Genomic DNA, 25,523 nt, shown 5'->3' on the forward strand with positions numbered 1-25,523 from the left:
TAGGTAATCCGACACTTAGCAGCTTTAGAATTACTCATGTTGTTCATAGCAGACAGCAGACACAGCCATTCGTTTATTATTGCCTTAATTTAGAAGCTCATCTAAGGAAAGGCTGGGTTAAATCGAAGGTTCCCTCTCATTAGCTACTGTTTGCTTTAAACCTTGTACTTTAAACTCTCTCACTACAGATAGCATGTGTAGTAATGTTTACAGCACTGGACTTCTAAGTCGTTAATTAACCTTGACTGCTATGCATCTTTCATACTGACTGCTTCTCAGGTCAAAACCATAGCATTGCTTGAGTGGACATAGGGGTGTACCAGAGCCTGGGAGGGTAGAACCTGACTCGCCAGGTTTAATGTAGTTTCTCTTCACCTCATAAAATTGAATTATAATTGTGGAATAATTGTTGGGAGGCAATTAGGAGGTTTTTAATCAAAAAGTCACCCCAGCCAGAAGTTTTAAGAATGCACTTGGTGTGTTCCCCCTCCTCCTTCTGTGGCCTGGGCCAATCTACATCCAGGGCATTGTGTGGATTTTTCAAGGGGAGTCACACAGTGACAAACTGACAGTATTCACCAGATTGTCATGTTGACCTTCATGCCGTGTTTACTCAATGTGACCAAAAAAAAAGCCTTCAAGGGAAGGGGGCTCACAGGCACCCCAGGACTCCACTGGCTATGCCCTTGTGTATGTAATTAGAAAAAGGGTCATCAAATCAGCTGTTTTGAGAAAATTTGATTAAAAGAAGGTTGATTATATGGAAATTAAAGAGGCAATGGACAAAAAAAAAAAAACAACAACAACAACAACAACAAAACACTGTTTTTATTCTTAAATGCAAAAATCTGAATATAAAAAAGGAAATAATGAAAATCCTATTGAATACCTAAACTGAAAAATATGTGAATTTTATGGCAAAAACATTATAAAACTAGTTATCTCAAAAATGACTAAAAGTCAAGTTTACAGTAACACTGACTTTGTAGAGCAAAATAATATTTTAAACTTCTTACAACAGCAACAGGCATTATAATGTTAGCTTAGATTTCATTTAAGCAAAAATAAGATATCTATGGAAACAAGAAAAGAACCGGTCCAGTATTTAGATTTTATGTGAGTAATATGTATTAACCCTTATATTAGTTTTTATATTGAATTTTGCATATATTTCATTTAATTTGTAATATGTTATTGATTAACAGGGCCACAAGTTTATTAGTTGTTTAATTATTATTATAGGGAGCTGGGAACAACAGAACAAAAACCATTAACAGTAATAATAACAAAAAATAATTGAATAAAAATAAGCAAATCTAGGTGTTTTAACTGTTGGATTAGTGTTAGATTCTCCCATTACACAAGGCTTTTTTTCCTTATTTGTATAATTGAGGTGGCAGATTCATCAAATTATCATAATTGTAGGTCCTTTACACCTCGACATTAGTATACATATTCTCCTTACTGTTCTCTGTACATTTCTTAAGATGCTAACAAGGAGAATTTATTTAACAATCAAAAGCTTGTAATCTTTAGTCAATGATCATTTCCTATATTCTCATGACCTTAGTGTTTGATTCAGGGGTGATATTGTAAGGAGAAAGTAAATGTTGGTCACTCTTAGGTATCAAATGGTTAACTTTGTAAAATTACTCCTAATGCAAGTAAGAAAATTGTCATTTATTTAAAGAATGACATTTAAAACATTTGTCCTAAGCACAAAACAGAGGAAACCAGTTGTGAGGGCTTGAGCCCCTCCCAGTTATAATTTCTCAGTCAGATTATATTCTATCAGCTGAGCTACATGAAAGTTGTTGGTGACCCAGGTTACTGAATTTGAAGTAAATATATGACAAGAAAAATGTTTTGCTTTGACCGCTTGAATTATAAGATAAAATGTACAGTGAAAACTCTCTCCATAAACACTCCCTTAAAAAATGCAATAAACAAGTATAAAATGGAAACTTTTACAGGCTTTCAAATACAAGTGCATGTATATTTTATACTGAAATGCTACCAGTCCAAATAAACAGCTAACTGATAGTATAACCAGTCCCGTAGCATATTTGAGCCTTGTTGTTATGCCATGTGTCTTTACTTCTGAAATTTTTCATGGGGTTGGGAGAAAGGGGGGGGGGGCAAATCAAATGATAATTTGTTTAAGGATTGGGCTATTTACTGAGTTCATGAGTGACAGGCATCCTGTATTTTATGCTGTATTCAGCAATGCCTGAAGTGTATTTTTATTTTAATGATGTTTCTATAACAAGCTTATTCAAGTGGGCTTGCTTAACCCTTAAACTCCTAAGATCTGATTGTTCATTCTCTCTTCTAGCTGCCACAAATTTCCTTGTATATTGGTTATGAGAATTTGGTGTTAGATCAAAAGAAAAACTTCATCCTGATAAGTTTAATTATTCCCAATTTACCAATTTGCTGGAAAATGTGTGGATATTACAGGGAGAAAATGTTAATGTTAATCACTTCTGGGAGTTAAAAGGTTAGCAAAAAGCAAGTCAGATGGGATTCTAATCCTGGATAAAATATATTTCCCCTTTTTGATTGAGCAAAACTTAACATTTGTAAAAAGAAAACTATTGAACTAGTGAACACTATTTCTATTATTTCTAATTAGCATTTTTTAACTACAAAGTTTAATTCCTCTTCCTAGAAGTTCTCAGATGTGTCAAGATGAGTGACACTAGCATAAAAATTTCCAAAACTTTGGCTACTTAAAAAAACAGAAACAAACAAACAAAAAATAGTAAAACAAAATAAAAATATTGAGTAATTAAGGACACAAAATTTGTATTAACTTATCAAGGAGAAAAAAGGCCAAGTGTTTTCTGTTGGCATAGCAACATTCTGCAGAGAAAATTCAATATTTTTCCATCTTGCCTTGAGTTAATGGGAAAGTTCAGTCATTGTCCTACCTACCAGTAACCTTATCTATCTTTGACCAAGTACTGTCACAAATTGTTTCTTCATTGCATTTTATTGAGGTTATTTCTTCCATCTGAGTACGGGTTTACCACAGTCCAACATCCTCTTCAACTGCATCAGCAAGATTATTCAACACTCCTTTTCTTGAGGTTATTTACTTTCATTTGAGTACAGTTTATGCACAGCTAACATCCTCATTCTCATCCTCACCTGCATCATCAAGATAATCCAATACTCCTTTGGAGAACTTTAGCACACAGCCTTTAAATGCCTTTTTTTTCTTACAGTCCTTTACTGGTATGGTTGTCTTCACAATCCATTTGCCCTGTTTGTCATAACATTCAACTGAATGTTCTGGGTTTTTCTTAGTTTGGTCAAAGCCACCCAGCACATACAATGTTCCACCAAGACAAACCATACTACCATGTGTGCGGCAAACATTTAAGTTTGCAATTAACTGCCATTCATTTGTGGAAACATTGTACACCTCACATGTTTTCAACACTGTGCCTTTTTCATCTGCTCCTCCAGCAACAAAAATCTTTTCCTGACTGGCCACACCAAAAGCCCCACCCCTTGCTTGTTGCATGTCTGTGATTTCTACCCATTTCTTTTCCATAATGTCAAATCTGTCAGCTTTTGGGAGGTATTTGGAGGTAGGTGGGGACTTCCCTCCCAAAAGATACAGATAGTCAGCAGACCCAATGACACAAGACTCTTTCCTACAGCTCTCAAAAGAGGTGAAAATTGTCTGCCATGAATTTTTCTCTACACTGAATTTTTTTATGCATGTTTGCTCATCTTTTGTGTAATGATACATCTGCCTGAAAGAATACAGCTCTCCCCTAACAGCAGTCAAGTAGTCAAAACGAAATAGGTTTAGGTGCAACAATGACCAGCCATTAAACACAGGATCATACCGCTGCACTTCACTCCAGTACTGAAGCATATACAACTGATCACGAAATCTAATCATTGGGGTTTCATGATCTTTCTCCCATAACAGTTCAGGTAAACATTTCCACTCATCTTTATCAGGGATATAGCAGCAGGCATATTTACCTGCACAAGCCACTATAGCTCGTGTCTCAAGTCCTTTTCTCGGTGACTGGGGAAGGTTAACATCGCTTGAAAACGTAGTCAGTTTTATGGCATTTAAAACCAGCCTCAAACAATCAGCGTTGTCACGCACGAGTTCGTTCGTCACGACATTCAACAAATAGTCACGCGATACGAAAACTAGTCGCACGTGACGAAGCAGCTCTTCAAAGGCTGCTTTCCGCTCGCTCTTGTTATGTTCAACCCACTTTTGCGCAATCTGGAAAACATCGGCTTCCGTTTCAATGACAATCTCATCACTTGAAATCCATCTCTCCACTTCTTTGGCTTCCAAACTTAGGAATTCATTCATGTCTGCTACAGACGCGAAGTTCGCGTGGATGAAACTCTTGCTTTCGTTTAAAAGCTCTTCACAATCGTATTTCTCGGCGAAGTAGAAGGTTGAAATGCAGTTTAACTCGCACATTTGTTGATGAATAAATCGACCACAGATTGTTTTCAAATTTGGAACGAAGAGATAATTTGTGGCGACGACCAGCTCTTCGGCATTTTCTTCAGTAACCTCTACAGTTCCAGTATAGATGAATTCCAAAACATCTTCCATAACAGATCCCGAAATCTCCTCGAACCGAACGATCCCTTCCCGATTTTCTTTCATATCGCTCTGAAGAAGCTTGTAAAAGAACGGACTCGCTGCAGAAAGGATATTTCTGTGAGCCTTTAGCTCTTGATCATCTTTCGTAATCAAAGTTATGTCGCATAAGTGGCCTTGTTTTCGTTGTATGTTGAGCCGTTTCATCATTTCTACACAAAAAGGATTCTGTTCAGTGACACTGATAGCTGAAAGGTCTTCCATTGTCAAAGGATAGGTAAGCGGAAATTGTGGTGATTAACAATGTCGGAACGCGAATGCGGAAAATTAAAAAAATAGCTTTGTGGTACTCAGGCTGCTCCGGTCAGCTCAGAAGCGATAAGCTGCACCAGGCTTTCAGGAGGTCACCTGGTGGTGACAGGTGCGAAGATTGGGGAGGGAGAGATACTAGAGATGGGAGGGGAAAGGACGGAATACGGACAGTCTGATTTGACAGCGGTAAGTACGGAAGAGAAATGCGTAATGCAAATATTTCCTAATTATTGGTTTCAGGAGGGTAATGGGCTCCTGTTGGTGTGTAGTGTTCTGAAATGAGGCTGGAGATAAGACTAAAATACGTATGGGAGGTGGAAGAAAAGGGTAAGACAGGTATATGATTCAAATTCATCCGTTTCCTTCCATATATTCCGGAGAGAAATATGTTTTTCGTTAAAATACAGCCCCCCCCCCCCCCGTGCCTAAGATATAAGGTGACAAAATTGAAAAAAAAAATCAATATCAACCGTGAGAGCAAAGTCTTCTTCCAAATGAATATATATTTAGGGGAATGTTTGTGAAGTGAGCTTCCACTTTACATAATATCTTATCTAAGTCGTAGCCAGGACTTCTGGCTACTCCTTGAGCTTCATATCGACTCTTTATGTAAGAAGATTTCAAAGCGTATCGGCATACTTAACAGAATTAAGGCTTAATTACCAAGAACAGAGCGTTTACTTTAGAATAACTCTTTCATTAAGTCACTGATATTATGTTGCAGTGTAACATGAACGAGCTGCTGCAGTCATGATAATCATGATAATTTAAGATATTTAAGCTGCAGAAACGCTGTGTTCGAATCATCCTTGACGCTCAACAATACCGTGGCACTGTGGATCTATTTAATATTTTAGGGTGGGTGCCATATAACATCGAGTCTGACATCAAAAGATGCTTAATGTCCCACAAGAGGATTATGGGTACTTGCCCTGCCTATATAAACGAACAGTTAGAACTAAACAACAGCCAGCACAGCAGAAATACGCGAGGTGCTAATTTAACCATTTCACCTAGGAGATACATTAGAGAGAAAGAGGGAGGCCGCACGTTTTCTGCAACAACCTCAAGAGGTTGGAATCAACCCCCTCCTCAGGCTACGCGCTTCTCAATCTGTAAATACTTTAAAGAATGCTTTGTATAAACATTCTAAATTAAGTCAGCTTAGGGATAAGATTTTTACTCCTTTTTAAGATAATTTAGAAATGAGCAATATGTTTCACCTTTAATTTTTAGATCTTGATTTGTTGTACTTTATGATTTTTAATTAGGATTTAATCAAATTCTTGATTAGGTTATTAATTATGATAGGTTTTTTTTTAAAATTGTGACAGTGTTTATAGAGGGCCCCAAGTTCAGTAGTTTTTAACTATTTTAAAAGTGTCACCCTATTTAAATAAAGTTTGATTGATTGATTAATCGCGTTTAATTCACTTCTTTATTCCCGAGTCACGATTGAAATAAAAAAAAAATTAGTTCACGCGGACAAAAAAAAAATCTTATTATCTTTAATCACGATTCACGAATAAAGAAAAAGTCAATTCACGATTCACGAGAAAAAAAATCGCCCAATCACATTTCACCTAAAAAGTATAAGGAACTCTCAATTACCTTTGACTCCTGTATGTTCTTTAAAGATCAATCAGTACCCAAGGGTTCATACACTTTGATGAAGGGCTAATGCTTGAAATATCAACTTTAAAAACCGATCTTTACTGTGGCCAATTTACATTATCAACTCCGTTAATAAAACCGAAATATCTTGAAACACCCCCCACTGATGCAGCAACACAGCTTCTTTAGAAACTTACCCACTTTACTCATTCGCCTGAGATACTTTTTCCCATCAAGCCTTTTCAATCAGAGGATTTAAGAATGAAGTTGGTCATGTTAATGCTGATTAGTCTCTGTTACCATTTCCTCTTTTTACAGCCAGTTTCAATTTATGTCTATATAGTTTAAAAAGGGGCATCAAATCAGCTCCAAGCAAGACTTTGGTGACAGTCTGTCCTGGTTTTAAGACAGTGTAAACTCTCTTTTTTACTTCCTCTGACGGACCGTCAAACAACAACATGATCTGAAACGACTTTTGATGATCAGTGATTGTCCATGTCAAGGGGTGATGTAAACGTCAGTCCTGGAGATTATGCTCCTGGTGGCCTGTCTTTCACAGACCACTGTGAAAGGAGAATTTATATGGATCTGATAGAAAGAGGATGGAAAGAGGAAAACACAAATAAGAAAAAAAAAAAAAACCGAACCAAAATCATTAAAGAGGAAAAATAGTGAGAAAAGACGGAGACGCGGTCCAGGCTCTCTCGAACCTATTCGGTTAGGCCTGGAAACAAGCCACAAGGGTTATTCGAGGGTTCGCTTTGTTGCTTTCATCTTCATTTGAATTCTTTAGGGTATGGAGGATCTACATCCTATTACTGAAACTGAACAAACTTTATTCTGTTAGCCCTTCGTCCATTTGCTATGACGAAGGGCTAACGCTCGAAACGTTAGCTTTTAAACTCTTCAATTTACATTATCAACTTAGTTGATAAAACAAAAATTATCATGTTTTACTTCCCCACCGACGCACCACTACAGTTTCTGCAGAAACTTACCTTCTTTATTTTTAATATTGATTGCTTACTTGGATAAGACACTATCAGCCTTGTATTACACAAAGGGGCATAGGGGCTTGTCGAAAACAGGAACACGAGCCTAAACGGTCATCGAAATAAAATGCCAGAATAAAAATTCACTCCACATTGTCTTCAACGTTTACTATGGTAATATCGAGGAGAATTTGTTCGGAAATCTTGAGCTTCTTAGATTGGTGATCGTTTCCTTTATTCTCGTGACCTTTATATTTGCTTTGGAGAAGACACCCTTTTCAAAGTAGAAATTAGAAGCCAGTTACCCTTAGGTTAAAGGATTACGAATAATGTTGTTACCTGAAGTTAAGTAATAAGGAAACTATAAAAAATCAATGAACAAAGAAAAAAACGACAAAACACTTTTATTATTCTTCAAATGTAAAAACAGAAAAAGAAGAAAACACTCGACACTTAAAAGTCAGAGTTGACCTTTCCAATACACTTTACTTATGCACTATGATAATGACAATCCAATAAATTACTAGAGCAGTTAGGAAATATTGGAAATTGCAATCTTTAAATGAACAAGCCTTAATAATTTTGCCCTCCTTAACAGATTTGATTGTTCAGGTATATGATTAGTTTGAGCATTAGTTTACTTTTCAAAAGAAAGAATTGTCACTGGTAAGCGAAGATGTAAGAAACTTTTGAATAGCAATGAGGCAGAATTTCGATCTGTAATTCTTACACTCTTCTGAGCAGGCAAAATTTTGGTCGACATTTACCTTTTATCTTTTTATGTAATATTTTTTGCAAATATGCCGTCTGGATATTTTTTAAACTCTTTCAATCTTTTTTCCCTCTTTTTCTCAAAAATTTTCCCGTTGCTATGGGACCATCATTTCTTACCATAGCTATTATCTCGTCCCCAGAGTTCTACGGCCAAGGGACCTGGAAATTAAGATGGAAAACTGGGAACCAGCTATACTTCCGCTTTCGGCATCTTTTCCATGTGTTTTCATTATCAGCTACATTTAAGCGGATTTTTCTCAAGGAAAGTAAGTGATGGAAGACATCCAGCCTATCTCAGCTGCTGAACAAGCATCATTCTGTGTGGAACTGATGAAACGCCTCAACATTGAGCGAAAACAAGATTATTTATGCGACATTACTTTGGTGTCGAAAGACAACAGAGAGTTAAAGGCTCACAGAAATGTTCTTTCCGCCGCAAGTCCGTTCTTTTCCAAGCTTCTTCAGAGTGACATGAAAGAGAATCGAGAGGGGATTGTTCGCTTTGAAGAAATTTCAGGATCCGTTATGGAAGATGTTTTGCAATTCATTTACACTGGAACTGTTGAGGTGACTCAAGAGAATAGTAAGGAACTGATCGCCGCAGGGAATTATCTGATCATACCAAGCTTGAAAACAGCTTCAGGGCGGTTTTTGGAACGAGAAATGTCACACATAAACTGTATTTCAACCTTTTACCTCGCTGAGAAATATAATTGCGACGAGCTTATCACCAACAGCAGGCGTTTCATTCACGAAAACATCGTTTCCGTGGCAAAACTGGATGAGTTTTTGCACTTGGAAGCTAAAGAGATCGAGAGGTGGATTTCGTCGGACGACATTACAGTCAAAGAGGAAGCTAATGTTTTTAAAATCATATTAGACTGGGTAAACCACAGAAAGAGTGAGCGAAAAACAGCATTTGAAGAACTGTTTGGTCATGTTCGACTCCGTTTTCTGTCGCGTGACTATTTGGAGGATGTCGTGACAAACGAACTGGTGCGTGAGAATCTTGCTTGTGTGAAGCTGGTCATGGATGCTGCCATGAAGATGGCTACCTTTGCTGATGAAGATCACCTTCCGCAGTCACCAAGAAAAGGGCTGGAAACACGTGTTATTGTAGCACGTGGTGGCAAGTACACTTTTTGTTATATTCCAGAAGAAGACCAGTGGAAGCGTTTACCAGATGGTACAGCGGAGTTGAAGGCCAGTACATCCAAGATGATAAAATTCCGTGATCAGTTGTTTACCTTTACCAAATCTCAAGGCTCAGAAAGATATGATCCAATTTTTAACGATTGGTCAGCCTTGAAATCGCACGTAGACTCGTGTGACGTGGCTGTCATTAAAGAAGAAATTTACGCTGTTCAAGTAAACGCCACTGACCAGAGCACTGCGGTCATAAAGTACAATGTAGAGCTATGTAGATGGGAGACAGTTGATCTCTCGTTTGATCAAGATTGTAGAGTTTATACTTGTGTTGTTGCAGCTGGTAGACACCTGTATATGATTGGAGGGTGGAAAAACACACAGACATTTTTCGCAAAATGTAATAGATTCGACACTGTGGAAAAGAAATGGGAAGAAATCGCTGATATGCAGGAAGAAAGAGGTGGCCCTTTTGGGGTGGCCACTCGAGAGAAAATCTGGAGGGATAAACAGTAGAATAAGATTAAATACTTCCGAGGTGTATGATATTTCAACTAATGAATGGCAACTTTTTCAATGCCTAAATGTTCCTCGTTATTATGGTTGTATGGTACAACTGAATGGAAAGCTGTACGTGCTGGGTGGAATGAAAAAGGACAAACACAATGAACTGTGTGTTGAATACTTTGACACTGCTGAGGACAAATGGATTCAAAAGACAACCATACCCGTGAAAAGCATCTCTGGAGCAGATAATTCGTTTATCGGATGTGTAATGAGGCTTTCCAAAGGAGCCCTAGACGAACTAAGTGTTATAGATGTGTAGTCTCAAAGTCAATTTACGACTCTTTAGACTGTCTCGGTAGTTTACAATGCTAACTTGTGCTCGCTTATTGGACGAATGCAATGCGCCACCACTTAGGGAATGGTCACTTCATATCGCTTAAGGGGGGTGGGAGGGGGTGGTTGGAGAAATTTGGAAGTGTTACGACTAAATTTATCTAATCCCTTCATAAGGCTCAGTTTACTCTGTTACAATTAGGATGAAAATCAGATGAAAGGAGCATTGATGGAAAGTGTATTTATCCTACCAGCCATATGTGTGACATGAAGTTACTTCATTTACGAGAGGAACAATTACATGGTCTCTGCCCCTATGTGCAATCGTTTCTTCTTGGGAGGAAGGAGGACTGGACTCGAGAAAGTGGCGAACAAAATCTAGCCATAATTTAAACGTGAAAACTACTATCGTGTACGAGCTGTCTGCGAAAAATAGAGAAACTATTCGTCCAACAAATTAGAAATTTGATTAATAAAAAGAGACAGGTAAAGAAATTTTGGATTTTGAGTGAAATTTTAAATTACGAAAAATCGCTTAACTTTTCACGTAAGAGAATCAACCGGAATGTTTCAGCTGAAATACAACTAGTTACGGTCAATACTGTAACCGTTACTGCGTTTCTTGGTCTCTTTTTTCTTTAGTTTGATTTTTTCGCTTTTTTCAGCTAGTTTGGGTCCATTCGAAGTCTTAGTTTTTGTTAGTTTTTTTATTATTATTATCAGGCCCTAGCTAGTTTATACGTCGCGCTACAGTCGAGTTTAATTCAGACGAAGTTAATGCCATTAAATTCGTCGTTCCGTCGACATAAATCGTGGCGTGGTTTTATGCGTCGAAATCAATACGTTCGAATTTAATTCTCTTCCCAAATGCAGTGTCTCCTGTTCGCCACGGGTCGCTGCGGGCTCGCCAAAATAAATTGAAGTACATTAAGGAAATGTATGCATTTGATTCGACGCGACGCTAGTGTGACGTTGAAACTGAAGACGTGTTATCAATATTTTATCCGTCTTACCAAGACGGATAAAGCGTCTAGGACGAATTTAATTTACTAGACGAATTCAACTCGTTTTAGACGTCGTGCTATCGTCGAATTTAATTGCTTGTGGGACCTTGAATTAAATTCGACTGTAGCGCGACGTATAAACTAGGCCTTAATTAGCATTCTGCATTTTGAATCTGTTAAAGGATGTAACTAAATCATTGATTTAAAAATTTGATGACGAGTTAGTGTACATCGAACAGAGCAATTGCATAACGTACTTAGCCCTACACACTCCTACATCAGTATGTATATTCTCCATACTGTCCTCTAAGGTGCTGACAAGGAGAATTTGTTTATCTATCAAGAGCTTCTTTTGTTGGTGATCATTTCCGATATTCTCATAATCTGACTTGGGGTGATATTGTGAAGAGATATTAGTTGTTAAGTTTTCTAAGTGTCAAAGGGTAAATGGAAATAATTGCCAGGGTAATGGAATATTTTTGCTATTTATAACTTGTCTTGTAAACATGGAAGAGGAGCCAAGCTGGTTACCCTTGCCTGGAAATACAAATAACAGAGAAGGTACATTTTGGTTTGACAAGTATCAAATCATCTTCAGATTGACGTGAAGTGTAGACTATTCATGTAACATCAATGTCAATCTTGTTCCCTAAGTCCTCGTTCCATTCCAAGATTGCCTTGATGTGAGCCTTGACGAAGACTGAAAGGGCGAACGAGAGATTTAGAGCTGGAAACTTTTATTTTTGTGCCGAGCTTGTGATAGATGGGGCGTGTTCACGTCGTTTTTTTTTTTTTTTTTCGAGAAGGGGTTGTTCGGTTTGAGGAGATTTCAGGATCTATTATGGAAGATGTATTGGAATTCATCTACACAGGAACTGTAGAAGTAACTTCTGAGAATGCCAAGGAATTGATCGCCGCTGGTAACTACTTGATAATGCCGAATTTGAAAAAAATTTCAGGCCGATTTCTGGAACGAGAAATGACCACGTCCAACTGCATTTCAACCTTTTATTTTGCCGAGAAATATGATTGTGGCGAGCTTATTGACAATAGTCAGAAATTCATCCGTTCGAACTTCTCGTCCGTAGCGACAATGCATGAATTCTGCAATGCATTGAAAGCTTTGAAGGGAATTAGATTATACACAGGGTCGGCTTTAAATTAAGATCGTTATAAGTAAAATTTCTCGAAAGCTTTTCATTTTCTCTAAAATTCAAGATGTAAATAGTGAGTTATTGGCGCTAAAATCTCTTCAAGTGATGTAAAAAGGGACTTTGAATTCATTTTAACCGGCGCATATATATTGGAACTACATATGTAGAATAGTGTTTCGAAGCGATTGCGAATGTACAGCTCTTATAGCATATGTTTGGAGAATTAAAAAAATTGTTAAAATGAAAAAAAATAAATGAAATAGAAACTCAGTGCCATGAACTCTGGAAATCTAGGCTTGAGTCATCTTTGCTTTATAAGCAGAGCTTGGGCTGGGTTCATTGAATCCAACGCTTGGATGTTATGGAAACGGAACGTTGGCTATCAAGTGATGAAGTTTCGGTCGAAGTGGAAGCAGATGTTTTTAAAATCATTTTAAAGTGGATTGAACAAAATGAAAGTGAGCGGAAAGGAGCTTTGGAGAAGTTGTTTCGTCACGTTCGATTGGACTTCTTATCGCGTGACTATTTAATTGATGTCGTGACAAACGAATTTGTCCAAGAAAACTTTGTTGTTTAAAGACGGCCCCAGATGCGTTGAAAAGGGCCACCTTTTCAGATGAAGTTTGCCATACTCAGTCACCGAGAATAGGGTTCGAAACAAGCGCCATTGTGGCTTGGGGAGGAAAGTACTTCTTATGTTATCTTCCTGAGAAGAACGAGTAGAAGCTTTTAGCCGACACGCCCGACAGCACCGTGTTGCCCATCGTAGCTGACACCGTTGTTCAATGTCGTGGTCAGCTGTATGTTTTTTCTGCTGCTGAATTTGTAAACAGATATGATCCAGTTGTTAACAGTTGGTCTTCATTGGACCTCTTTGTAGACGATGATTACTACAAGATGGCTGTCGTTAGAGGAGATATCTATGCTGTGGGGAAGCTTGACACAAGTGAAGAGCAAACCAAGGTCATCAGATATAATTTTGAGTTGTGTGCATGGGAAACAGTTCTCTCATCTCACAGTGGCTTTAGACAGTAGCTTGTGTTGTTGCAGCTGGCAGACATCTCTATGTGATTGGTGGGCGGCATTCGGAAGGTCGATATGTTGCGAAAGCCGAGAGATTTGACACTGAAAAACACATGGGAGGAAATTGCTGACATGAAGGAAGAAAGAGGCGATGCTTTTGGAGTGGCCATGAAAGAGAGAATCTATGTTGCTGGTGGAAGGCACAGAGAGAGAAATTCATTGTTACAAACTTGTGAGATGTACGATATTTCGGCAAATGAATGGCAACTTGTTGGGAGCTTGAATGCTCCTCGTGTACATGGTAGCATGGTTTGTCTCAATCAAAAATTGTGTGTCCTGGGTGGAAAGAATGAACATGATAAAGCTGAACTAAATGTAGAATGTTTTGATCCAACAGAGGCAAAGTGGATCCAGAGGACAATCATACCAGTGAGGACGATTGAAAAAAAAAAATGAGGACACGTTCATTGGGTGTGTACTGAAGCTTTCCAGAGGAATGCTGGATAGACTCAGTATTGTTGAGGAGTAGCCTCTTCGTTAGTTTTCTTTTGAAGGTGACTCATTACTCTTACATGTATTAAGCAGAGATTATTTGTGGTTATTGTTAATAATATGTGTAATTAGTTTAGTATACTTGATTTCCACCTTTTTGCTGAGGACATTTAACTCTTTTTATGAGCCAAAATTTGAACTGCCTTGAGTGAAGATTGAATGAAGAATATACCTAAAATTTTTTAATGGCTCCAGTTTGATTGGTTTTGAGGAAATCATAATGTAGACCACCTTACAGTTGTGTGCTTTGTTGCCAAGTCTTTGAAGACAACAGGAAGGCTCTTGAGGATGATTTGTCATGATAGAGATGGTAAATTGGTAACAGAGGAGTATTGAAGATAAAACACAGAAGAGTTTTAGTCTCAACAAATTGTCTGCCTTTACCCTTTCACTCCCAAGATCTCATTAGTAATTCACCTTACTGTCGTGATATTGCGTTACACGGTCACGCCACTGGGCCGATGAACATCTTTATATTTAGAAGACTAGGGAGACAACGAATACACACGTGGCGGCAGTCGAGTTCGCACAATAAACAACCCTTTTGAGTTCACAGAACCGTGACATGGTGTCAGGAGTGGGATCTGTTCACCCCTAAAGATGACAGAAGCAGCTGAAGCATCCATAGTTGTGCCACCAGCGCCGACTCAAGTTTTTATTCCCCCGTCAAATTTGCCCCCGCCGAAAGCGCTTAATTTTGACGACAATTTAGCCACCGCATGGAAATCGTGGAAAGCAGCGTGGCAGCGCTACGAAATCGCTACTGGTGTATATAAACAAGAGGGCATAGTTCGTGTGTCGACATTACTAAGCATTATAGGCGAGGATGGCGTCAGAGCCCACGATACCTTTATTTGGAACGAAGACGAAAACGCAGACGACATTTCACAAGTCCTGAAGAAGTTCGACGAATTCTGCATTCCTAGGACACAGGTCATATATGAACGCTATAGGTTCAACAACCGAAACCAGGAACCAGGCGAAAACATCTCGACGTATCTTACGGAGCTTCGAACGATCGCAAAAAACTGTGCACACGATACAATCACACCAGATGAAATTTTGCGTGACCGCCTCGTGCTAGGCATACGGGATGATCGCGTCCGCGAGAGACTTCTCCGTTTGAATGATTTATCTCTCCTACAAGCAGTTGACATTATTAAGTCGTCAGAACAGACCCAACAGCAAGTAAAGCTAATGGCTGGAGGAGACACTGCAGTTCATGCGTTACGGAAGGCGGGATCGGCAGAAAAACCTGAAGAAGAACGACAACTTAAGTCACAAGCATTTAGAAGACCGTCTAAAGAATGTGGAAATTGCGGAATGGTGCATGGACGTCATTGTCCCGCGTATGGAAGAACATGTTTTAACTGTGGGAGTATGAATCATTTTGCGAATAAATGTCGCGCTAATCCCCGAGGAGTGAAAAGTAGAGTTTCGGCGGTCCACGAAGCCGTCGACATGGGAAACGACCCCTACTACATTGGTGCTACTACTAGTAAGAGCAAAGGCCAGAAAAATTGGCAGTGGTCAAACTCCACATTTATGGGCCAGATCCCAAGACAGAAGTCCAGTTTCAAATAGATACTGGGTCGCAGTGCGACATTCTCCCGGCCCAATTATACAAGCAAATCACTGGGGACACCCTCCTTCATCGCCTCAAACCATGCCAAAAGGAAATAGTCTCGTACACAGGGGATCGCCGCAAAATTGCTGGTAAAGCTACCCTGCCTGTGTGGTCCCGTGGACAGCGGAGGTCAATGGAGTTTAACATCTTAGACGGAGACTATCAACCGATTTTATCATTGAACACCAGCCTCAATCTTGGCTTTGTGAGTTTGAATAATTGTGACGTCCTAGCATTACACGTCAAGTGTCCCAAAGCCTCCTTGCTCGAAGAGTATGAGGACGTATTCGACGGATTAGGGGCCCTACCGGGAACATACAAAATAGCCATAGACGAACAGGCGCAACCAGTTGTCCACGCACCGAGGCGAGTGCCAGTAGCCTTGCGTCCATGCATCAAAAACAAGCTGGACGAACTTGTTGATCGTAAAGTTATTATTCCAGTAACAGAACCGACGCAGTGGGTATCCAGCATGTTGGCCATAGTGAAGCCAAACAAAGTACGCATCTGTATTGACCCGAGAGATTTAAATCGTGCCATTCGGCGAGAGCATTACCAGTTGCCGACTATCGATGAAGTGGCCTCCCGCTTAACAGGTGCCAAGAAATTTACTCTTTGTGACGCCAAGGATGGTTTCCACCAAATCCTCTTAGACGATGCTTCTAGTTTCCTGACAACGTTCAATACGCCTTTTGGGCGTTATAGATGGGCCCGCATGCCTTTTGGTATCTCAAGTGCGCCTGAAGTTTGGCAGCGACGCATGCATGAATTCGTAGAAAATTTAGAAGGAGTTGAAGTTATCGCTGACGACTTCCTCATCGCTGGATTTGGCGAAACTGACGCAGAGGTCAACTCGAGCCTTGAAAAGAACGAACGTGCGTTCTTCAAGAAATGCCGGGAGTGGAACCTCAAGCTCAACAAACTCAAGCTGAAAAGATCTCAAACCGAAGTGCGTTTCATGGGCCACCTCTTGACTCCTGATGGTCTAAAGGCAGACCCAGCCAAAGTTGAAGCTATTTTGGATATGCCACCGCCGACTGATGTGAAAGGCCTGAAGAGGTTTTTGGGGATGGTCAATTATCTGGCCAAATTCTTGCCACTCCTGTCCGACATGACAGAACCTTTGCGAAGGCTTGAGGACAAGGACGTCGAGTGGTGTTGGCTTGCACAGCATGAGAAAGCATTTACCACAGTCAAAGAATACTTGGCCAAGGCCCCGGTACTGAAATACTATGATGTTACTGAAGAAGTGACAATCCAATGCGATGCCAGCATAACGGGTCTAGGTGCAGTACTGATGCAAAAAGGTCAGCCCGTTGCCTTTGCCTCGCGAGCTCTGACCGACACCGAAACGCGTTACGCTCAAATCGAGAAAGAGCTCCTCGCCATAGTGTGGTCAACCGACAAGTTCAATCAATACATACTGGGACGCGAAGTTGTACACATCGAGTCTGACCACGAACCACTAAGGGCAGTTTTTACCAAGCCAATACACAACTCACCGAAGAGACTCCAGAGAATGCTGATGGCCCTTCAGAATTACTCCCTGGATGTGCAGTATAAAAAAGGGGAACTTATGTGGGTATCAGATGCACTGAGTCGAGCATACCGCAACACCACCGAAGCCTCCAAGCACGATACAAGTCTGATCTGTACACTTGCCGAGATAGATCATTCAGAAAACCTCTCGATTGCACCATACAGGCTCGCTGAATTCAGAAACGAGATTGCCAGGGACCCAGTGATGCAAAAGCTAATCGGAGCAATCAAGGGTGAATGGCCAGTGTCAAGGAAGTCCTGTACCCCTGAGCTGACGCCTTACTATGACAAACGAAGTGAGCTTATAGAAGACAAGGGACTAGTATTCCTGGGGGAGCGATTGCTGGTACCCCCTTCCCTGAGAAAAGAAATGTTGAAGCAAATTCACCGATCACATATTGGAATCGAAGGGTGTTTACGTCGCGCTAGGGAGGTCCTCTATTGGCCCCTCATGAATTCGGAAGTAAAGGACTTTGTTTCCAAATGCTCAATCTGCCAGTCGTACCAGCCAGATCAGTGCCGCGAGGAATTGCAACCGTATCCGATCCCGTCGCGTCCCTGGTCGATGCTAGGTGCCGATTTTTTTGACCTTAGGCAACAACATTTCTTTGTCCTAGTCGACTACTGGAGTGGGTTCTTTGAAGTCCAGGAGGTTAAGGTGGCCACATCTGCTAGCGTGATAGCTGCGTGTAAAGTACAATTCGCCCGCCATGGGATACCAGACGTGCTTATTACCGACAACGGACCTCAGTTTACGTCATCGGTGTTCAGTGCATTCGTGAGAGAATGGCAGTTTGAACATAGAACTTCGAGCCCCCGTTACCCCCAGTCAAATGGCCGCGCCGAGAATGCCGTGAAGACCTGCAAGAACTTGATGACGAAAGCGAAAGCGGATGGGCAAGACCCGCTGTTAGCCCTTCTTGATTGGCGCAACACCCCAACAGAGGGTCTAGGAACATCACCCGTACAGAGACTGATGGGACGCCGCACACGCACTTTCTTACCAACCCATGAAACGCTCCTGCGGCAGCCATCACACCAGGAAACAGCCTCCAAATTAGCTGAGCGCAAGAAAAGACAAGCTCAACAATACAACAAAAAGTTTCGCCCTTTAGAGGCACTAAAGTGTGGACAGGCCATCAGGATGCGGCTTCCCGGAAGGGAGGAATGGAGTCTGGGGACCTGCATGAAAGCCTTGGGGAACAGGTCTTATGAAGTTGAAGTTTGCGGCAGGCGATACCGACGCAACCGTCGGCAACTGCGCCTGACCCCGGAAACAGCACCACCTATGAGTCTGGTAGAACTAACTCCGCCCGAGTCTACCCTCAAACCGGCGCCAAATCTGACAGAGCCAGGACCTCCTCCACCGGAGTTCCATGGCGAGACCAAAACAGAGAGAATGCCACCTGAACATGAGATGGGAACTGAGCTTGAGCCACAAAGGATTGAAACTCGTCGATCAGAACGCAGACGTCGACCGCCTTTGTGGCATCAGGATTACCATATGAACTGAACATTGAATGATTGAGCCGCTAAATAGTCGTTGGGTCTGTTTCTATCTTTTTATGATTTCAATGAAGAACAATGTTTTATCGATTTTATGTGATTTGAACAGTGATCGAAACCGAACATTAAGTATTAATTAACTTTTGAAGATAAACTTTGTAAAAAGGGGAAGATGTCGTGATATTGCGTTACACGGTCACGCCACTGGGCCGATGAACATCTTTATATTTAGAAGACTAGGGAGACAACGAATACACACGTGGCGGCAGTCGAGTTCGCACAATAAACAACCCTTTTGAGTTCACAGAATCGTGACACTTACTGTCTGCATATAATTGTTATGTTGTTATTTTGGAGAGTTTGATACTGGATCAACCGTGAATAATCCCCTAAATAGTAATTTTCATTATTCTCATCACACTTCTGCTTGATGTTGTAATGATTATGTTGGGAGAAATTCTTTCTTGGTCACTTGTGGAAGTGAAAGGGTCAATAGCCAGGGTGACACTGGTATATAGCAATGGAGTGAACAAAATGGACTGTAAAATGGACTTTTTAAAGGCAGATATACAAAATAGCACTTAGCTCAGCCCCACAACTAGGATTGACTATTAAATTTTTGAATACTTTCTATTTGTCTGCAATTTTTTTTTAATATTTCAGTACCAACAAAGTTTACTTCCATGAGCCTTTTTTGCATGCACAGAGAACTTTAGGGTATTAGGTAAGACAACTTTTGCATAGCATGTTTAACCATTTATATATGTAATTATCTACTTATTCAGTTGTTGCCTAATTTTATAGAATTGATTGGTGGCAATCATTGTTAAAGGTATTAAGTTTAAGCAAAATTACTAAGCACAATAACAAAAGATTTCTCTCCAATTGATGAGAACACTCAGGGTTGCTTTAGGTGCCTGTTGAATACCAACTTTAAGTTTCTTGTGGGCTCTATAGCACCACTGGCAAAGAAGAGTAGACATGTAATGGTTGAAATGTTACTTGAGAGCAAGCATCTCGAGGGAATGAGAGATGTTTGTATTATGTTAACTGTTGACACATACATAGCTACAATGGGTGACAAAAGTAGATTGTAAACATAATAAATAGAAATCATGTTACTTTCTCTCCAATAACTTTACTTGAAAGTCTCCCCTCCCCCCCCACCCTCCAAACAATGTTGCTTGGTAATTACAATTGTTTAATACCAACAACATGCAGCACCATGGCAACATTTATACAAAGGAGGGGAGGGGGGGGGCTGGGATGATAAATGAGAGTTATAGAAACAATTCAAAAGTATAATAGCATGCCAAGACTTTTTAGAACCACCTAGCCTTTCTTCCTTAGAACTCTCCCCAATATATAACTTATTTCTCTTCAGTCTTATACTCTTCTCTTGAGGGATTTTGGGGCTGGATAGGGTGGGAACGAGGTAGAGAACTTCCCATTCTGACAACTTTCTTAAAGTATTCCACACCACTAAAAGGTATTTGGAGGGATCTGTCCCCGGAAACAAAGATATTCTGCAGAAGATGGAAGACTTACAGTCAATCTCAGCCGTTGAATAACCTATTTTCTGTGTGGAAATGATGAAACGACTCAACATTCAGCAACAACAAGATTATTTGTCCAAAGATAACAGCTAATTAAGAGTTAAAGGCTCACCGAAAATGTTCTTTTTGCCGCAAGTCCGTTCTTTTGCAGGCTTTTTCAGAGCGACATGAAAGGAAATAGAAAAGGAAATATTCGATTTGAGGAGATTTTAGGATATGTTAGGGAAGATGTTTTGGAATTCATCTACACACTGGAACTGTCAAAGTAACTCCGGGGAATGCCAAGGAGCTAATCGCCGCTGAAAAATATCTGATCATACCAAGTTTGAAAACAGCTCGGCTTTAGGGCGGTTTTGGAACGAGAAATGTCGAACTTAAGCTTTATTTCAACCTTTTACCTCGCTGAGAAATATGAGTGAGACGAGCTTATCAACATAACAACGACAGTTTTTTTTATAAATTAACGAAAACATAGTTTACGTTGCAAAACTGGATGAATTTTTGCACTTGGAAACTACAGAAGTCGAGAGGTAAATTTCGAGTGACGAGATTAGATTCAAAGGGGAAGCTGAAGTCTTTAAAATCATATCAAGCAGGGTAAACCATAGTAGGAGTGAGCGAAAGGCAGGATCAGGATTTGATGAATTTTTTGGTGACGTTCGACCGGGTTTTTTGTTGCGTGACTGTTTGGAGGATGTCGTGAGAAAGGAAATCCCAGGGAAATCGCAGACATGCTGTTCTTTTACTGTTATTTTGTTTGAAGCTCTATTTTTGTATAGATTTGCGACGCAAATAGAAGCAAAATTTACACAAAATTCCCCGGGAAGGAAGATTACCGTTCATAACTCAATAGTTGTGCTGGATTTGAGCCGAGGTTATCCTTTATTCTTCATCTTTGTGCCCTCTGTACCTTTGAACAATTAAAATTTATATATCTTTTTATATATTTCTTCCTGCAAATATGCCTTAAGGATATTTTCTCAAAATAGTTCAGGTTCTGTCTTCCCCCCTGTATCCCAAGATTATGCCCACAGCCCTTTCGGGTCACCTTGGGGTTGTTTTGGCTAATCGTCCTCAAAGTCTTCCATCAAACTCGGAAAAAGAAAATCGAACGAGCGTAGGGAAAACTGGGAACCAGCTTTACTCGCTTTGGATATTTTCGCTGAGTAATCCACAATATCAGAAAAGTTTGAGCAGAAACTACCCACAGAAACAAGGAAATTCTGTAAAAAATGGAAGATATGTACAGGCTATCTTAGCCGCTTGGCAGGAGCCTTTCTGTGTGGAACTGATGAAGCGCCTCAACATTCAGCGAAAACAAGATTATTTGTCCGAGATCACTTTGGTTTCGAGAGACAACATAGAATTTAAGGCTCATAGAAATGTGCTTTCCACCGCAAGTCCGTTCTTTGACAAACTTCTTCGGAGTAACATGAAAGAGAATCGAAAAGGGATCGTTCGCCTCGAGGAGATTTTAGGATCTGTTCTGAAAGATGTTTTGGAATTCATCTACACTGGAACTGTGGATGTGACTCAAGAGAATGCCGAGGAACTGATCGCTGCAGGAAATTATATGATCATGCCGAGCTTGAAAACTATTTCAGGGCGGTTTTTGGAACGAGAAATGTCATCCATAAACTGTATTTCGACCTTTTACCTCGCTGAGAAATATGAGTGTGACGATCTTATCACCAACAGCAGGCGTTTTATTCATGAAAACATCGTTTCCGTGGCAAAACTAGATGAATTTTTGCACTTGGAAGCTAAAGAGATCGAGAAGTGGATTTCGTCCGACGAGATTACAGTCAAGGAGGAAGCTGATGTTTTTAGAATCATATTAGACTGGATAAACCACAGAAGGAGTGAGCGAAAAACAGCATTTGAAGAACTGTTTGGTCATGTTCGACTCGGTTTTCTGTCGCGTGACTCTCTGAAGGATGTCGTGACAAACGAACTGGTGCGTGAGAATTTTGCTTGTGTTAAGCTGGTGATGGATGCAACCGCACAGATGTCTAGCTTTGTTAATGAAGATGATTTTCTGCAATCACCAAGAAGATGTCTCGATACCCGTGTCATTGTAGTTCGTGGTGGCAAGTACACTTTTTGTTATATTCCTAGAGAAGACCTGTGGAAGCGCCTACCAGATGGTCTGAAGGACGAAAACGACCGGAACAATCGGATGATAAAATTTCGTAACCAGTTGCTCACTTTTACCGAAGATCAAATTTCAGAGAGATACGATCCTATTTTTAACATTTGGTCTGAGCTTAACTTGAGAAAAGATCGTGCAAAGTTTGCCGTTCTTAAAGGAGAAATTTATGCTGTTCGTGTTGACTACTATTGTACGAGAACTGTCACAGAGAGATACAACGTAAAGCGGTATGCATGGGAGACAATTCACCCATATCATGAACTGTGTAGATGGGGTGCTTGCGTTATTGCAGCCGGCAGCCATCTGTATGCGTTTGGTGGGAACATTCCTCGCTCAAGTGAGTACGTTGCCATAGCTGAGAGATTTGACACTGTGGAAAACAAGTGGGAGAGAATTGCAGATATGCTGGAAGGAAGAAGCTACGCTTTTGGCGTGGCCTCTCGAGAAAAAATCTTTGTAGCTGGAGGAGAAAACATGACAGGAAGATTAAAAACTTGTGAGATGTACAATACGTTAACAAACGAATGGCACCTTGTTGCAAACTCGAAAGTCCCACGCTGTTATGGTAGTATGGTTTGTCTGAACGGAAAACTGTACGTACTGGGTGGAGAAAGTCATTACACCCGAAGTGAACTAAGTGTTGAATGTTTTGACCCTGCAAATGACCAATGGATCCAGGAAACAACCATACCAGTGACAAACATTGACCCAGAAAATAATGACATATTCACTGGTTCTGTTCTGAAGCTTTCAAGAGAATTACTAGACAAACTTATGATTGTTGAGCAGTAGTCTCTCTGACACTTTACAGCTTTATAAGAATTAGTCATGTTGTTCAAAGCAGACAGTTGGCACAGTCATTTTTTTAATTACCTTAATTTAGAAGCTCACCCAAGGAAAAGCTGGGATAAATCACAGGTCCCCTCTTATAAGTCACTGTTTACTTTGAACTTTATACTTAAAACTCTCTCTGGGAGGGAAAACAAGTGTGAGTTGTTTTTCTGCTAAATTTGAACTAGGATCCTCCTGTCATCCTAATCTTTGTACCCTATGCCCTTTTGCTCGAGTTTATATTCAATCAGGGACCAATAATTCATTATTACTGGGGCCAACAGAGGGATTTTGGGGGATTAAACCTTTAACTCCCAAGATCTGATTGTCAATTCTCCCTGCTTGCTGCTACACATTTTCTTGTAAATTAGTTACAGGAATTTGCTGTTACATCAAGATAGCAACTTTTACCTGATAAGTTTGAGTATTCTCATTATATTTTAGCTGGATTATGTATGATTCAAGGGTGACATTGTAAGGAGAAATTAGATGCTAATCACTCTTGAGGATCATAGGGTTATCTTTGTAAAATTACTTCAATGCATGTAAGAAAATAGTCATTTATTTAAAGAATGACATATAAGAAAATTGTTCTAAGCACAAAACAGAGAAGAGCTAGTTGTGAGGGCTTGAGCCCCATCCAGTTACAATTTCACTGTCAGATTATATTCTATCAGCTGAGCTACACAAAAGTTGTTGGTGACCCAGGCCACTAAATGTTAAGTAAATGTAACGAGAAAAATGTTGTGTTTTGACCACTTGGATTATAAGATGAAATGTACAGACTGAAAGCTCTCTCCATAAACACTCCCCTAAAAAAATGCAGTATACAATTATAAAACGGAAGCTTTTACAGGCTTTCAAATACAAGTGCATGTATATTTTATACTGAAATGCTACCAGTCCAAATAAACAGCTAACTCATAGTATAACCAATCCCACAGCCTATTTGAGCCTTTTTGTTATGCCATGTGTCTTTACTTCTGAAATTTTTCATCGGGTTGGGAGGAAGGGGGGGGCAAATCAAATGATAATTTGTGAGAGGATTGGGCTATTTACTGGGTTCATGAGTGACAGGTATCCTGTATTCAGTAATGGTTAAAATGTATTTTTATTTTAAGGATGTTTCTATAACAAGCTTAATTCAAGTGGGCTTGCTTAATTTAACCCTTAAACTCCCAAGGTCTGATTGTTCAGTCTATCCTCTAGTTACTACGAATTTCCTTGTATATATTGGTTATGAGAATTTGGTGTTAGATCAAAAGAACAACTTCAACCTGATAAGTTTAATTATTCCCATTACCAATTTGCTAGATATTGTGTGGATATTCCAGGGAGAAATTACATGTTAATAACTTCTGGGAGTTAAAGGGTTTAGCAAAAAGTAAGTCAGATGGGACTCTAATCCTGGATCAAATAAACTGACTTTTTTTTGATTGAGCAAAACCTAATTAACATTTGTGAAAAGAAAACTCTACAAAATTGTGCTAAAGTAAAACATGCCAATAGTGAGCACTATTTCTATTATTTATAATTAGCATTTTTAAACTACAAACTTCAATTCCTCTTTCTAGAAGTTCTCAGATGTGTCAAGATGAGTGATGCTAGTACAAATATTTCCAAAACACTGGCTACTTAAAAAAACAGAAACAAAAAAATTAATATCAAAACAAAAATTAAAACATTTAGTTTTAGGAAAGAAAAATATTTTTTAACTTATCAAGGTTTGGTCTCTATGAGAGAAAAAAAAGGCCAAGTCTTGTTGTTCTCTTAGCATAGCAACATTCTGCAGGGAAAATTCAATTGTTTTCCATCTTGACTCAAGTTGATGGGAAAGTTTGGTCATTGTTCTATCTACGGGTAACCTTATCTATCTTTGATCCAGGGGATTCTATTACTGTCACATATTGTTTCTTCAGTACATTTTCTTGAGGTTATTTTCTTTCATTTGAGTACAGTTTATGCCCAGTTATTAATTAACTAAATCCTCTTCTTCTGGATCAGCAAGATAATCCAATACTCTTCTTAACCTTAGCACACAGCCTTTAAATGCCTGTTCATTCTTCCCATCCTCCTTCACTGGTATGGTTGTCTTCACAATCCACTTGCCCTGTTTATAACAATCAACTTAATGTTCTGGATTTTTCATGGTTTGGTCAAAGCCACCCAGCACATACAATGTTCCATAAAGACAAAGCATGTTTACCATGTGTGCTGTAAACATTCAAGTTTGCAGTTAACTGCCATTAATTAGTGGAAATGTTGTACACCTCATGTGTTTCAACACTGTGCTTTCTTCATCTGCTC

General features: G+C 39.7%; 2 protein-coding genes and 3 pseudogenes across 2 annotated transcripts; 4 read left to right on the forward strand and 1 right to left on the reverse strand.

Annotated features, from left to right (window-relative positions):
- Positions 1 to 1,467: 1,467 nt before the first annotated feature.
- LOC131768828 (kelch-like protein 2) lies at positions 1,468 to 4,891 on the reverse strand. Its single transcript, XM_059084543.2, has one exon. It carries the CDS (start codon positions 4,856 to 4,858, stop codon positions 3,119 to 3,121), a length of 1,740 nt encoding a protein of 579 aa, XP_058940526.2. The 5' UTR covers positions 4,859 to 4,891; the 3' UTR covers positions 1,468 to 3,118.
- A 3,608-nt stretch (positions 4,892 to 8,499) lies between these two features.
- On the forward strand, positions 8,500 to 10,905 carry LOC131788019 (kelch-like protein 2; annotated as a pseudogene).
- Positions 10,906 to 12,080: 1,175 nt separating this feature from the next.
- Positions 12,081 to 14,389, forward strand: LOC131788018 (kelch-like protein 12; annotated as a pseudogene).
- A 5,823-nt stretch (positions 14,390 to 20,212) lies between these two features.
- On the forward strand, positions 20,213 to 21,157 carry LOC136277206 (kelch-like protein 12; annotated as a pseudogene).
- Positions 21,158 to 21,391: 234 nt separating this feature from the next.
- On the forward strand, positions 21,392 to 24,127 carry LOC131788055 (kelch-like protein 2). Its single transcript, XM_059105129.2, has one exon. It carries the CDS (start codon positions 21,525 to 21,527, stop codon positions 23,175 to 23,177), a length of 1,653 nt encoding a protein of 550 aa, XP_058961112.2. The 5' UTR covers positions 21,392 to 21,524; the 3' UTR covers positions 23,178 to 24,127.
- The last annotated feature ends 1,396 nt before the right edge of the window (positions 24,128 to 25,523 follow it).

Source organism: Pocillopora verrucosa, chromosome 12 (genome assembly GCF_036669915.1).
Source record: "Pocillopora verrucosa isolate sample1 chromosome 12, ASM3666991v2, whole genome shotgun sequence".
Taxonomy (NCBI): Eukaryota; Metazoa; Cnidaria; class Anthozoa; order Scleractinia; family Pocilloporidae; genus Pocillopora; species Pocillopora verrucosa.

Coding starts and splice junctions, on each gene's coding strand:
- LOC131768828 (XM_059084543.2), bottom strand. CDS start 4,858: ATGGAAGACCTTTCAGCTATCAGTGTCACTGAACAGAATCCTTTTTGT.
- LOC131788055 (XM_059105129.2), top strand. CDS start 21,525: ATGAAGCGCCTCAACATTCAGCGAAAACAAGATTATTTGTCCGAGATC.